This window comes from Lontra canadensis, unplaced genomic scaffold (assembly GCF_010015895.1).
Source record: "Lontra canadensis isolate GAN:19392208 unplaced genomic scaffold, GSC_riverotter_1.0 scaffold66, whole genome shotgun sequence".
In the NCBI taxonomy this organism is placed as follows: domain Eukaryota; kingdom Metazoa; phylum Chordata; class Mammalia; order Carnivora; family Mustelidae; genus Lontra; species Lontra canadensis.
In genome coordinates, this window is record NW_022631060.1 from 1,539,288 (window position 1) to 1,553,514 (window position 14,227).

The following is a 14,227-nucleotide window of genomic DNA, read 5'->3' on the forward strand; positions in this document are numbered from 1 at the left end:
TCTGTGTCACTAACAGGATCCCCTGTGCTTTACGCCACTGCCCCCGGCCCCAGCGCAGTACCTCACCAAATCGTGCCCCCACGCACACTCCCACACAAGCCCCCATCAAGCTTCCAGTCCAAGAGGCTCCTGGACTGTTGTTGTCCAGGGTCCTGAAGACCTCCCTGGCCCACCACCCCTGCCCCTCCACAAACACTGGGCCTCTCCTTCCTTCCCCTCTGCACACCTCCATCATTCCCCCTTAGACACCTCCCCTGCCAACAACACCCCTCCTCCCTTTTGCCAATAAGCACTAAGGTTTCAGCTTCGTTATCGCGTGAAAGAGGCCACCCCGCCTTCAGCAGCCAAGGAGCTCTGCTTTCTCTCCCAGGAGAGGCATCAGCGACCTGATCTGTGTTTACTTACTGTTCTGGCCATCTTCCCTGGAACTGGCTCTACTTCCAATGTTCAAAAGCCAGAGTTTGGAAAATCCTTCAGATTTAAGCCGGCCTGGGACGGGCTGTGCAGCACCCACAGTAATGACACCTTTGTGATTTGTTCACACTTGCTCACTAGTAAGAAAAGACTGTTTTGCCCTCACGTCCCCTTCCCCTCTTGGCTGCTGTGGATGGAAACCCCACAAGGAAGTGGCTGCATGAGAGTGACAGGAGACCCTGTGAAACACAAGGTCAAGGCCTGCAGGGCCGTGAAAGTGTCCTTCTGGCAGATGTGCTCCCTCCCCGCCCTTCCCAGCGTGGTTTTCCTCTTACAGACACACACAGGGCGGTGCTATGTTTATTGTTTTCTTTTTTTAATGAAACTAAATCACTGCTTACAAAAACCTGCAAGAGCCCTCACGCCCATCCCCTTCACACTTCCCTTGGCTCAGCCTCTCCCCATCTCCCAGGAACTGAAGCTCATGAACGCCACGAGGGGAGAGGCCCTGAGCTCCGACCCAAGCCTTCCCAGGGTGACAGTTCTACCGCCCATGATCCTTCCTGTCAGGCTGAAGGTGGCATGGAAGAGGGTGGTCCCCGCTGCCGTGGCTCTCAGGCCACCACCCGGACCAGAGTGAAATGATGTGACTGCCCCGCCCCAGAGACCCCCCCCTTCCCTCAGTAGTCTCTCCCCTCCCTCCCCCCACCCCCCTCCCTAATTCTACCCCTCTACTGAGATGAGGCCCGGCTCCCAGATCCGAAGGGCCAGGGCCTACAGACTGTAGAACTTGAGGCTCCTGTCCATGCCTGTTGAAGCGATGAACTTGGCGTGGTGCCCAAAGGCCACCCCTGTGGTCAGGCCGCTATGCTCTGAGGAGAGACAAGAGGCAGTGGTGAGGCTTCTCCCGCTTGCTTGGGGCCGAGCACTGACCCTGAGGACACGCTCCTAAATCCATCCAGCGCTCCCGGGTCAGTGCTCATGTACTCTTTCCCCAGTCAGCTCTACACCCCTGAGGGCAGGGTGCTAGTCTGACCTGCACACCACAGGTCCTTACTCCACCTCTGGCACACAGCAGGCACCTGGGTGCTGAGTGCAGAGAGGAACGTCAGCGCCCCCACCTGAGCTCTCAGAGCAACTGCAATTCTGCTCAGTTCAAGGGCTAGAAGTCACCGAGAGCTGGCAGAGGGCAGTCTCGTTCTCTGCCTTCTCACAACCTGTTTTACAGATTTAGCTAAGTTTTCACTTCGGTTTAAAACCTCACTGCTCATCCAGCTGGTGTATGTTTATACTTTGTAGTTAGTTCTAACTTCTTGCTTATCACTGGGACAGTCCGTTAGCCTGTTCTAGCTCGGGGTTCCCACTTAGGGAACCTGAGCCCCCAACATAGCGCAGCGCTGGGCCGAGGGCAGAAGAGGCTGGGTGACACGCAGCCCTGGATTCAGGTAGTTCGTGAGCAACAAAGCAAATTCCTTCTAGATTTAGGGGTAACACCCGGAGCCCCGACTACAGAGCCCAGGCTGTGCTTCCGGCCTCCGTCCCGCCTCCCTCCCAAAGCAGAGATGCAGTGCTAAGCAACGGCAAATCCTTACTCCAACCCAGACACTGTTCTATGTTCTACATCCATACGTGTGTTTACACGTGGATGCATGTCATATACACAGCTACTTCCTGTCATATATGGATAGGTGCACGCCTAAACAGATAACTTCGTATGTGTACGAACTCACCTAAGCCTCATGGCCACCCGGTGGAGTACACACTGTGAGCATTCCCCAGAGAGGCTAGGCAACTTGTTCAATACCACACAGCCTGAAGTGCACTTGAAGTGGTAGAGCCGGCACTTAAGGCCCAGCAGCCTGACACTGGAGCTCACTTTCTTAGCCACTCAACTCTACTGTCTCGGGTGATGGAAAGCCGCCTAGGCAACCTCACGCCCGCCCCTAGAAATTCCTAGCCCGGTGGGATTTGCCCTCTTCGTCCTGGGCCAGGGCACCCGGGGGCCTTGGGGGCCCAGAGGTCAGACCCTACCTGTGAAATGAAGAATCTCTGTCCACTGTTTGCAGATGTAGATCTGGACATCCGTGCCCCCGAGTGCCAGGTAGGTGCCACTCTGGTCAAAGATCAACGACTTCACCTGCCAGAAACAGGACAGAGGTCACACAGGAACAGTCAGGGAAACACAGAAGCTGGATCACCTCGGCAAATAACCAACAACCGAGGAGCCGCAGCGACAGAGCAGGGGCGGGAGGGGCCCACCTCGAAGTTGTTATCCAGCTGCAGCGTCTTGAAGTTTTTAAGCTTGCGCAGATCCCAGAGCTTGACAGAGGAATCATCGGCCGCTGTGGCTAGGTAGTAGCCATTCTCCGAGAAGGCAATGCTGGTGATGGGGCCCGAGTGGCCGGGGAAGTTGGCCACGTTGGTGCGCTCCTACGGTTGGAGGATGGGTAGCACAACGTCACCCACTGGTCACGAGAGGGAGAAGATGGAGTTCGCCAAATGCCCGCCTCCGAGCCATCCTCCTCCATGCTTCAGGGAAGGACCACGAGCAGGAGTGGCGGAAGCAGACGGCCCAGCCCAGGAACCCCAGACAACACCTATCACATCATATCACATCTCTCTCTCTCTGTCACACACACACACACTCCACCCTTGGGAGCCCCAACCACCCCCCCCACCGCCGGCCAGGGCCAGGTGCCATCAGCACCTAATCACACTGTGTAGTCAAGGGCTCAGAACCTGGGCCTTAGATGGAGGCTGCCATGTCCTACCTTCAAGTCCCAGATCTTGATCTGCGAGTCCATGGTGCCTGTCCCAAAAATGAGTCCATCGGGGTGGAACTGTGCACAGGTGAGAGCTGTGGGAGAGGGAGACGGAGCTGTGGTCAGAGCCCACAGGACAGGCAAGCACAGAGAAAAGTCCCTCGCTCTTCACGCTGCACACTGTGCCCAGCACAATGCCTGGCACCTGGCACGTGCTGGCGCTTAATGTATTTTAAGAGAAAATGAACAAATGACAAAATAAAACATAAAACTAAATGAGAAGCAGCAAAAGACAGAGGCCAGCGCCTCTGAAGCAACTTACAGCAGCCAGAGGTCTCATCTGTCACCTTGGTGAGCACACGCCCTGTCTGGATGTCAGAGAAAGCCCAGTACTGAAAAAACAGAGACAATGGAGCCAGTAAGAAAGTGGGTGCCCTTCAGGAAGGCAGGGACCCTTGTTCGGCAAACCCTGGCCAAGCTAGACCCTCCGAGCAGAGGAATGTCCTCCTCTGGGGTTCTGGGGAACCAGCTGGTGTTGGCAAGATGCTCCCTCCTCCCAGGATGTTCAAGCTCGGAGACCAGCAGGCCTCTGCAGTGTCCAGGCTGACGCCACACCTGGTCATCAGAGGAGCTCAGGAGATAGTCCCCAGTGGCATGAAGGCTGAGGCCTGTCACAGCGCTCTCATGCGCCCGAACAACCTGAACACAAGAGGCATTTGGGACCGACCAAATCCTGATAGTGGCATCTGGAGAGGCAGAAAACACCAGCTCCTGAAAGGAAAGCAGAAGAGATGGACCATACAATTTCACAAAACCGGGAACAGCCACAACCCCAACAACTGCTACTCTTTCAGTCCTGTCCTGCCTAGCATCATCCATCCACCCAGTGATGCCTAACAGAGCCAACAGTAAATGCTATTTAAAATGGTAACTCAAACAGCAGCAGCCTTGATGGGGAAGCCTATCTAGTGCTAAGAAGGACAGTTGCACAAGAGAGCAGTTTCCCACACCCTGTTTCTAAGACCAGAGCGAGCAATGTTTCTAATGCAATTAAGGAACTAAGTTTTTAAATTTTAGTTTACTTGGGGCACCTGGGTAGCTCAGTGGGTTGAGCCTCTGCCTTCGGCACAGGTCATGATTCCCAGGGTCCTGGGATCGAGCCCCGTGTCGGGCTTTCTGCTCAGCAGGGAGCCTGCTCCCCCTTCTCTGCCTGCCTCTCTGCCTACATGTGATCTGTCAAACAAATAAATTTTTTAAAAAATCTTTAATTTTTAGTTTATTTTACTTTGCTTAAAAAGACACATTAGCTAATGGCTACTGGCACGGATGGCATGGGTCTGAGCACTGGGTCTGGGAGGGGCTGCAGGACCAGGACCACTCACACTTCAGCTCTGCAGGGGCAAGTTAATCCTCAGAAAAATATGGGGCAGAGAGAACCTCCACAGTGTCAGCTACCGATTATTTGGGTTAGGACATTAAAAACTGTAAGGTACAACCAACTACCCTATTTCGTCAGTATGATTTCATAAGAGAAATAACAGCACCCAGTCAGCAAGGAAGGAATGCTTTCCCCCTGAAACGCATTTAGTTTTGGGGTGCCCAGCTGACTCAGGGGAGCATGTGACCCTTGATCTCAGGGTCAGGAGCTTGAGCCCCACGTTGAGATTAAATTTAAAAAACCTGAAGAGAATAAATGAAAAACAAAAAATACATTTAATTTCACAAAAAATTCATGTTCATCATCTATTTCTAATTTCCTTAAGGAATAGGGAAAAGGCTAATTGGGAAGCACAGACTCAGCAGCTCTCCTACAGTCTCAGACCCAAACTGTCCCAGACCTCAAGACTCAAATCCTGTAAGGTCAGTAATCTGGTCTACTGAGCGGTCTTTGCCCTCTACGCCAGCACCTCTCCATCTACTTTAGCCCACGCCACTTTCAACAGTCAACATCAAGCCCCCACAACCCCACAGGACCGTGGGAATGTGGACACACCTGTCCTTCCCACATATGCTAAGTCAAGACTTCGCTGAGCTTGGTTTTCCAGTTCGTATTACAGAGAGCGTAAGGTTTTTCCTTTCCCTAACATAACGTAGGTCTATAAATAAGCTTATTCAAGCTCTCCGTTTCCTCTCTTCCCCTGGTCTGAAGGCCACTGCTCTAGGAGGTTCTACAGAGTACAGGGCAACCCCATGACTGCAAACAAAGGCCTAGTGCTCAGCATTCTTCCTCGGGCCTGATTGACTTCCAAGAGCACAGAGCAGGGCACTGGGTAACTGGGCCGCGACCCAGACCATTGCAACAGCAACCGCTGCTCAGGAAGGAGGAGCCTGGGTGACTGGCAGAACCCTTTACCTGGGAAGGATGAAACACCACACTGGTGACTTTCTTGGTATGGCCTTTGAGGGTGGCCAAGATTTGCTCAGAACTCTTGTCGAAGACGACAACATTTTTATCCGCCCCACCTAAAAAGGACCCAGATGAGATCCAAAAATGAGTCACGCCCACCTGGGTCCTCTGCTGAAGAAGGTACTTTTGTCCCCAGGCCACGCAGAGGACAGGAGCATGCACCTTCCCCACCACCCTCCCCGCCTTGGCCTGCTGGGCCCAGACAGCTCTCACCAGTAAGGATCTTGTTGGTGTCGGCAGGGCAGAGGTCCAGGGCCAGGATCCCAGGAATGCTGGCACTGTGCAAGCCCTGAGCAGAGTGTACAACATCAAACCCAGTTGTCGTCAAATCCAAACCAGCCATAAAGCCACACAACTCCCCCATTCCATCCCCAGCCCCAGGGAACAAGAGTGACTTCTGTTCCTCATCCACTGCACTTGGCCTTCTGCTTGGACACAGCGCCGCCCTCGCAGCATTACTGGGAAGGCCAGGACTGGGGCAAGAAGCTGGGGCCCTTGTGCAGTTCTATGGCCACCGCCCTCCACGCTGGCTGCCCGCCCCAGATACCACAGGGACCCCCTGCCCAACAGCCAGCAGGAACCCGGCTACTCACCACGTGGGAGGCCACTTGCCGGTATTTGCTCAGCTCCTCCGGCTTCACCAGCTCCTCTGGCACCGTCTTCCCTCTCTGAGCAGAAGCGAAAGGCCCCCAACGAGAGCAGCAGTGAATGCAGGATGCAGCGACTCCCCCTTCCCCAAGGGCAGCCGCTGCCTCCACCAACCAGCTCTCCCCTGGCTCTAGGAAGACTCACCTTCTTACGCTCCGTGGTGAGCACAGTGGCCTTGTCTTGAAGCTGGGCGAGAGAGAGAACAGGTGCAACGTTGAGACAAGTGATTTTGCCAGCTGGACGTTGGTCCCATCTCCAAGCGTCACCTGCACTCATGATCTGCCAGTTCTGAGCTAAGGGCTTACGTGCATTCCTTCTTCTTACTCTCACCCCAATTTGATGGGGGGGTGGGTGCTGCTAACCTTACTTCGTAGAGGGGACACTGAGCCTCCGAGGAGGGAGGTCACTTCCCCAAGGCCTCAGCAGTGACAAATGGCAGAGCGAGCACCTGAACCAGCTCTGCAGAGCTCCCAGACCAGGTCTACACCATCGAGAGAGTAGAGATGCAAGGTGAGCCCAGAAAAGACACAAACCACCAACTCCTACAAAAAGCGAGTTCTGTGAGTACAGCAGGGCACTGGCCCTGGAATCCCGCCCGCTCTGCCTCTTGTAAGCTCTGCCTTTCAATCTTTTTTTCTTTTTTGAAGATTTTATTTATTTGACAGAGAGAGACATAGTGAGAGGGAACACAAACAGGATGAGTGGGAGAGGGAGAGGCAGGCTTCCCACAGATCCAGGGCTCGATCCCAGGACCCTGGGATCTTGACCTGAGCCAAAGACAGACACTTAACAACTGACCCACCCACGTGCCCCTCTGCCCTTGAATCTTAGTCTCTGGTTCTTTATCTGTAAACCTAAAAATGGTCATTCCTATTCTGTCTCCCTCAGAGAAAACACATGAGAATGTGTAACAAAGTGTTTCACAATCTGAGAAGAACCCCCATAACAGTAAGAGCTACAAGTTGCACTTACCAGGAATTACAATCTTTTAAATTCTCACAAGTCTATAAAGTAGACACTGTTACTCTCAGTTTAGAAACAAGGAAAATGAAATACAGAGTTGGTTAAGTCAGCCCAAGGTCGGCCAGCTCCTAAGAGGTGACAACACAGCATGAACACAGGCAGTGTGGCCTGAGTCTGTGCTCTGCCCTGCTCTGCCTGAGTCCCACGTGGCTGGGATTTCTAATCAGACAGGACTCAAGGCAGAGGGTGAGAAGTGAGGGCCCACAAACAGTCCAACCAAGTGACTTCCCACAACTTACCTTCTGGATAATCTCGGGGGTCATTCCCACCAGCTCACCCAAATCCATCGGCTCGCCTGCACCCTGAAGACAAGAAAGTTAAAGGTGAGGGAAGCACAGAAAGCCAAAGACCCTTGCAAGAGAGCCACATGTGACACTGCACACAGGGGCTGCTCATGGTGGGGGGCGAGGGTCCACTCACCGCAACACTCGGCTGTGAGCTTGGCACGGCCTGAGGCACGATGAGACCGGCCTGAGGCTTCAGGGTGGCCAGAGCTGAGAGAGAAGAATACATTAGAAATGGGGTGTCACAGAGCAGGACCGGCCCAGAGTGGGGGATGGTAGGGCAGGGGCAGCACCTTCTCGGGCCGCTGTAACTTCCTTGGTGAGACGGGCTATGACACGGCAGGCAGCATCGTGCTGGTACAGAGCGTGGGACAGCTCCTGGCGGGTTGTCTGCAGCTGCTGGCGCAGAGTGAAGCTGTGCAGCATGACTGCATCCTGGGGAAGGGAAACGCCACTGTGAGGGGGTGGGGAGGAGCAGGGAGCACCGGGTGGAAGAGTCAGCCCTTGACCAAGAGGATACTGCCCCGTATTCCCCCAGCCTGGACCAGCATCAGTAACCCAAGAGACCCAGGAGGGGCTGGGAGTGTGCTGGTAGCCGCTCTGGAGCTGCCACCGCACACCAAACACGGGGCACAGGGAGCACTGAGACCCCACTCTTTCCCATCCCATCTTCTCCAATTCCCTGGCCAATCTCAACATCATGCCGTCACCTCCCCAGCAAGGGAAGAGGAATGCCGCTGTTGCCTTTTACCGACTGCCCTCATTGTGTCGGGTACCATACATGACAGTCGCTCAAGATGTGTTCACTCATTCGTCTCTCAGAGAGCCTACTACATACAGTGCGGCTCTCGGCGCTGGGTTTACACTGATGAACAAAACAAATCCCTGGGGCACCTGAGTGGCTCAGTCAGTTAAGCGTCTGCCTTCGGCTCAGGTCACGATCCCAGAGTCCTGGGCTCGAGCCCCACACTGGGCTCCCTGCTCAGCAGGAGCCTGCTTCTCTCTCTGCCTGCTGCTCCCTTTGCTTGTGCGCTCTCGCTCTCTCTCGCTGTCTCACTCTCATCCTATCTCAAATAAATAAATAAAATCTTAAAGAAAAAAAAAATCCCTGATGTCACATTCTACTCTAACCTTATTCTAATTCTCCCTCAAACCCTGACAGATTGGTATAAATCCTTGTCCTTTAGTCAGGAAAACTGGGAGTCACATATGAGCAATTTGCCCAAGGTCACATGGCAAGTAAGGAAGGGAGAGAAGTGTGGAACCCAGATCTGTGTGAGTGCAACAACCAGGCTCCCCCTCCACTATCATCCAACCCTCAAAAAACAAAATAAAGCGAAACAAAACAGGACTCCATCCTTCCCACCCCAAGTCCTAGAGCAGTGATCCCCTCTCTTCAAGTACAGAGACACACGTTCTCTTCCGGGGACTCACCCACTCATCCTGCAAGGCTTTCAGAATGGCTGGGATGCTGGTAGCGGAGGGAGGTTTGGGCCGGATTGGGTGAGCAACTGCCAAGAGAGGGAGAGCGCGTATGAAGAACCGTAACTCAGGGACTCTTCCTCTCCCTCTCCCCCACCTCTTTCCCCTACGTTAACAGAACACCATCTCCTCCTCCAGTGCGCTGGCCCCACCTCCCGGCCTCTCAAGCTCTGAGCTCAAAGCTCTGGACAGAGGCCAGCCACCAGGCACCTTTGATGTCGATGAGCTGCTCCTCAGACAGAGGCTGGTTGTTGATGGGGTCTGTGCCGTTCTCTGCAATGTACTTCTCAATGAGCCGCCGCTCGTAAACATGATTAGAGACGGGGGACACGCACGGGTGCTCTGGCACTTCATTGGAGACTGTGGAGAAAAGGCAGGCAATCAGCTTGGGGTGGTGAAAGGGACTTTGGACAAAGGGATGCCTCACAGGCAACTGGCCCCGACAAAACCACACATCCCCACATTCGACTGACAGAAAGCAGGACATGACACTAGTTTTGTAGTGTCCTCAGCATCTTTTCAGCTACATAACTAGCTTCTTTCTCCATCATTCCCCTGACAGACAGTCAACCAACAATTACTGTGTCACTACTATGTGCCACATACCTACAGAGCAGTCAATAATCCCCGCCCGTCTCCGTTTGGAACAAAGACACCCAAGCACCCATTATACTCTGGGACACAGAAATACACATGGCCACTCAAATCTCAGTCTAGAACCAAGATGGATAATCAGACAACGAAATTACAAAGCACCGTGAATATGTTACATTAAGAAGAAACACTTAAACTGCATTCTCAAGTGCCAAGCCTGATCGTAAACATTTTCTGTAGGTTCACTCATCCTCACAACAACCCCCAACAGAGGTAGGCTCTGCACCCCTGAGGACAGGGATTACAGCTGGTCTGACTTCCACCACAATGCAGGTGCCCAGCAGGCATCCAGTACACATCTAACAAAAACATCTAAGCACAATCAAATGAAAGGAAGGATGGTGCTGGGATTATGGGAAAAAAACCTTCCTCGACACTGAAAGAAAACAATCGATGTGAAAATATTTTGCAAACTTTAATTTCTTCACTATGAAAAATTCCTTTTTCTGGCCCTCATTTCCCTTTCTTCCTTCCTCCCTCGTTCTGGATTCATGGAGAGGTTCTGAGAAGAGGACAGGGCTTACGAGTTGGAAGCAAATCCAGAAAGGGACGTTCTAGTAACCTGATGACACAGAATGGGAAACATCTGCGTGCGGCATGAAAATACCAAAAGGAAAGCCCCTACAAGGCAAGGGAAAAAAGCACGGATCTGGGGTGGGAGAAACTACCTCCACCACCCAGCTCCGCCACAGTCTCCCCCAGCCTTACATCCTCATCTGTAAAACCCCCATCTTCCTTTCTGCTTTGGAGAATTCTTGTGGGGATAAAATGAGATCACGGACTGGGAAGCGCTGCGTCGACCAAAGGCTTTACAAATGTGCGCTGTGTTTGGTAGTCGTACAGAGGGAGACTGGGAGGCTGGGAGCCAGGGACCTGGATTCCAGCCCTGTCACTGCCTCTAACTCGCCGTGTGACCTTCGCAAACTGCAGAATCTCGGACTACCCGAGCGGGACCTCAGACGTCATGCAGTGCAATACCCTCTTTTTGCAGGTGTGGAAACTGAGGCCCAGAGCCTGCGCCAGATCACAAAGCCAATCGGAAGGGAGATCCTGCACAAGCCCGATTCCTACACCACAGCTGCTTCCCTGCACCAGCTCCCTCCATCCCGGGCTCAGTTCACTGCGTAAACGAGGTGCTTGGCCTCAGTGACGTCTGCGACAATAAACTTGAGGCGTTATGTAAACTGTGAAGCGCTGCGCAAATGCACCCCACGACAGGGAGGAGGAGGACCCCCGCGCTGACAGGCCGCCGCCCTGCCCCCAGGGAGCCCTGTTTTCGCCTCCGCCCCGACCCCCGCGCCGCAGAGGCCCGCAGCATCTCCCGCTCCGCGCTCCGGCCCCCTGCGACCCGCGATCGGCCGCAGCCGACACTCACTCGAGCAGATCAGGGACATGGCGCCGTCGCTGCGCTCCCAGGCGCCTCACACCGGGCTCCGGGATTCGCTTCTGCGCCCCCGCGGGCCGCTTCCGGTCCCCCGCTGCTTCCGGGACGCTCCGAGACTAGCGGGGAGCGACCCCGCCGAGCGATGTTCACGTAGCGCTTCACGTGGGGCTGCGGCCGCTCGCGCGCCTCAGCCTCCACCACCTAACGGAAACTGCCCTTTCCCAGAATGCAACCGGGCAGGAAAGGGCCCGCCACGGAACCTTCGGCCATTTCCGGACCTACTCGGCGCCTTCCGTAAAGCGCTCCCGAGGGCTGGGGCAGAGGAGGTTCCAAACTACATTTCCCACAATGCAGTGGGAATTTAAAGCCAATGCGTTGAGCAACACTTTGGGGAGACCTGTGCTGCGCTGGTCCATGGGGACGGTATTTCGCACAAACTTTGGAGTGTAAGTGAATTTCCTAACACTTTAAAAAAAATGCATCTTCCTGGGGTCTGCCTTAGAGAGTCTGCATTTTTAGTGCGTGCCCCCACGTGATTCCGAGGCAGGTGTATTTCCCGCCACCCTTTGAGAGATGCGGCTAGGTGCCCGGAGAAGAAAGCGCAGGTGCAGAGGGGTAGAGAAACCAGCCCTGAGGGAAAAACTGTTCTGGCCCTGCCTCTACTACCAATTTGCGGTGTGATCGTGGGCAAGTCATCACCTTCTCTGCCCCTTTCCCGCATGACTGCCAGACCCCTTCCCGCTCAGATCTGTCGGGTTCTAAGTGGCTGTCTGTAAGAGGTTCTAAGGAATCATGGGCGGAACACGTGGTGTGGACTAGAAGGGATCCAAGTGTAATCAGTGACGTCGTCTTGGCTGACGAGGGATGAATGAGCTGGATTTTTACGGGTAGGCAATACTCAGATAAAGGGAAGAACAAGGATCCCAAGAAAAGGAAGAGCTTGAGGAAAAGCTTGGAGAGAAGAGTACAAGTTGCAGGTATGAAGGGCAGCATGGCATAGGAGCCAAGAGCAGTCTGAGGTCTGAAGCCAGATTGCCTGTACTCTAATCCCAGCCCACTCAGCTAGTAAACTGTGTGAACTTCCCTGCCTTAATTTCTTCATCTGTAAAATACGGGGAATAATACCAAAGGTTAAATTAGCTCATAGGGTTGTTGTGAGGAGTTAATATTTAAAAAATGCTTTGGGGGGCGCTGGGGTGGCTCAGTCAGTTAAGCGTCCTTCTGTTGATCTCAGCTCAGGTCTTTATCTCAGGGTTGTGAGTTCAAGCCCCGCTTCTAGCCTACTTAAAAATAAATAAAATAAATAAAAAGAGCTTTGGACATTGCCTGGCACATAGTAAGTACGATATACATATTCATGTTTATCACTATCCCTGAATCCAAGCGAGACTGTCCAAACTACTATTATGTCTCCCTGCAGCAGTAAATTAACATCCTAATTGGTCTTGCTTCCAGCCTAGGCTTCCAATCCACTTTTTACAGAACAGCCAGTGATCCACTTCCCATGAAAAATCTATTCCTGCTACTCCCCAGGCTTTCCAAATTCATCCAACAAATATTAATTGGGTGCCTCCTAAGTGCCAGACTCTGCTCTGATAACTGGAGACACAAATGGTGAACAAGGTTTCTGCTCTCTTGGAGCTTACATTTTGCGGGGGGGGGGTGGTGAGGTAGCAAAGACAGTCAACACATCAGAAAAAAATTCCAGAGAGAGGTAAGTGCTAAGAATGAAACAAATCAGAGAAAGTTGGATAGGAGGTGGTGTGGATGGGAGAGATGGGCTGCTTTAAACAAGGTATTCGGGGAGGTCATCTCTGAGGAGGTGACATTTTTGCCAAGACCTGAATGAGGGAGAGTGTTTCTGGCAGAGAAAACTTGCCCCCAAGTCCTGCATCATCTAGCTCCTACTGACCTCCACCACCACACTTCATATTGCCTCCAGCCACACTGGCTTTTCAAGTCCTCAAATTAGCCCCTCTGGCTGGTTCCACTACTTGTGCCTGGCACACCTTCCTCCTCTCTCCTCCCCACCTATTCCCTCCAAAGTGAACCGTCCATCTCATCTTAAATGGCACTTCCCCTGGGGCCTTTTCCTTGACCCCCGACTGAAGTTGACACCCCCACCCTGTAATTCTCCTTCAAGCCGTTCTGGAAGCTATAATCATTTGATGATTTAATTGCTTACAGGTGTCTGATCTCTGTGTTCTCCACCAGACTGTAAACTCTGTGATACCAGGAACCATTCTGGTCACTGTTTCCCTCAGAGTCTAACACAGCACCTGACACACAGCGGGAACTTCATAGCTGCTCTTGGTTGAATGACAGGCTGTCCGACACCAAGTGTCTTGAATATTTGGAAGTGATAGGAAATAAAATGGATCCATTTAGTCAGGGCCTTGAACCAGAGTCTAGTTAGACTTGATCTGGCTGGTAGCAGAACAGGAGCTGAACTGTGGAGTGATAGCTACACTTCCCAAAGATTCCTCCAGAAGACCCTGGATGGCTTGGAGGAGGACAGACTGGAGGAAGAGAGTCAGGAATTCATTTGTTGGACAAATCCTTGTTGAGTACCCACTGTGTGCCAGTCAGACACTATCGTGGGCGTTAGGGATACCACTGTGAGTGAAAGCAGAGGTGTCCCTATACTGGGGAGCTTAGGGCTGTGACTGAAGAAGGGAGAAAACAGGGAGTCCTTTCAAGCCTTGTGAATTTCAAAAACCAGCCCCTCAGGGATAGAAAGGATATAGGGAAATAAATTTTGGAGTAAATATTACAGATAAGAACTTGATCTCAGAGTCCTCCCCACTCTTCCAGTCTCAAACTCCCACAAGGGAGCTAAAGATCCCCTAGGCAGGGAAGGAAGACATAGTAAAAAAAGGGATATATGGATAGCCATAGGTAACACCCCAAGGGAGGAGCTCTATGCCTTGTTCCCTCGGCCAAGTCTGCTACTACTCAGAACTAAGGGAACTTAGGGGACATGTTGGCCAGTAACCCAGAAGAAGCTCCATTTCTCTAGTAGATTTAGTGGCAACCTGTGTGGACAAGTAACCGAAGAGTAGGCAAGACAATGCAGTTTAACTGACAGGATTCGTGGCACTTCGGCCCCATTTTTTCCAAACACGGTGTACACTCTGAAAACCAAGGTGGGAAGAACCCCAAACTGTTT

The 14,227-nt window shown here is 52.8% G+C and overlaps 1 protein-coding gene across 1 annotated transcript; it reads right to left on the bottom strand.

Annotated features, from left to right (window-relative positions):
• Window positions 1-758: 758 nt before the first annotated feature.
• Window positions 759-11,279, bottom strand: PRPF19 (pre-mRNA processing factor 19). Its single transcript, XM_032879138.1, has 16 exons — window positions 11,050-11,279; window positions 9,231-9,380; window positions 8,973-9,049; window positions 7,832-7,973; window positions 7,675-7,748; window positions 7,494-7,556; window positions 6,376-6,417; window positions 6,177-6,251; window positions 5,797-5,872; window positions 5,530-5,639; window positions 3,792-3,947; window positions 3,499-3,568; window positions 3,186-3,271; window positions 2,674-2,844; window positions 2,446-2,551; window positions 759-1,286 (listed from the first exon to the last, which is right to left on the bottom strand). Exons 1-16 carry the CDS (start codon window positions 11,066-11,068, stop codon window positions 1,189-1,191), a joined length of 1,515 nt encoding a protein of 504 aa, XP_032735029.1. The 5' UTR covers window positions 11,069-11,279; the 3' UTR covers window positions 759-1,188.
• Window positions 11,280-14,227: the final 2,948 nt, after the last annotated feature.

What these genes read in the sequence shown, in the direction of transcription:
- PRPF19 (XM_032879138.1), bottom strand. An exon ending in GCAGCTCATCGACATCAAAG is followed by an intron (nt 9,050 to 9,230) that starts GTGCCTGGTGGC and finishes CTCTCTTGGCAG; the next exon opens with TTGCTCACCCAATCCGGCCC. An exon ending in CCCCCGAGATTATCCAGAAG is followed by an intron (nt 6,418 to 7,493) that starts GTAAGTTGTGGG and finishes TCTCTCGCCCAG; the next exon opens with CTTCAAGACAAGGCCACTGT.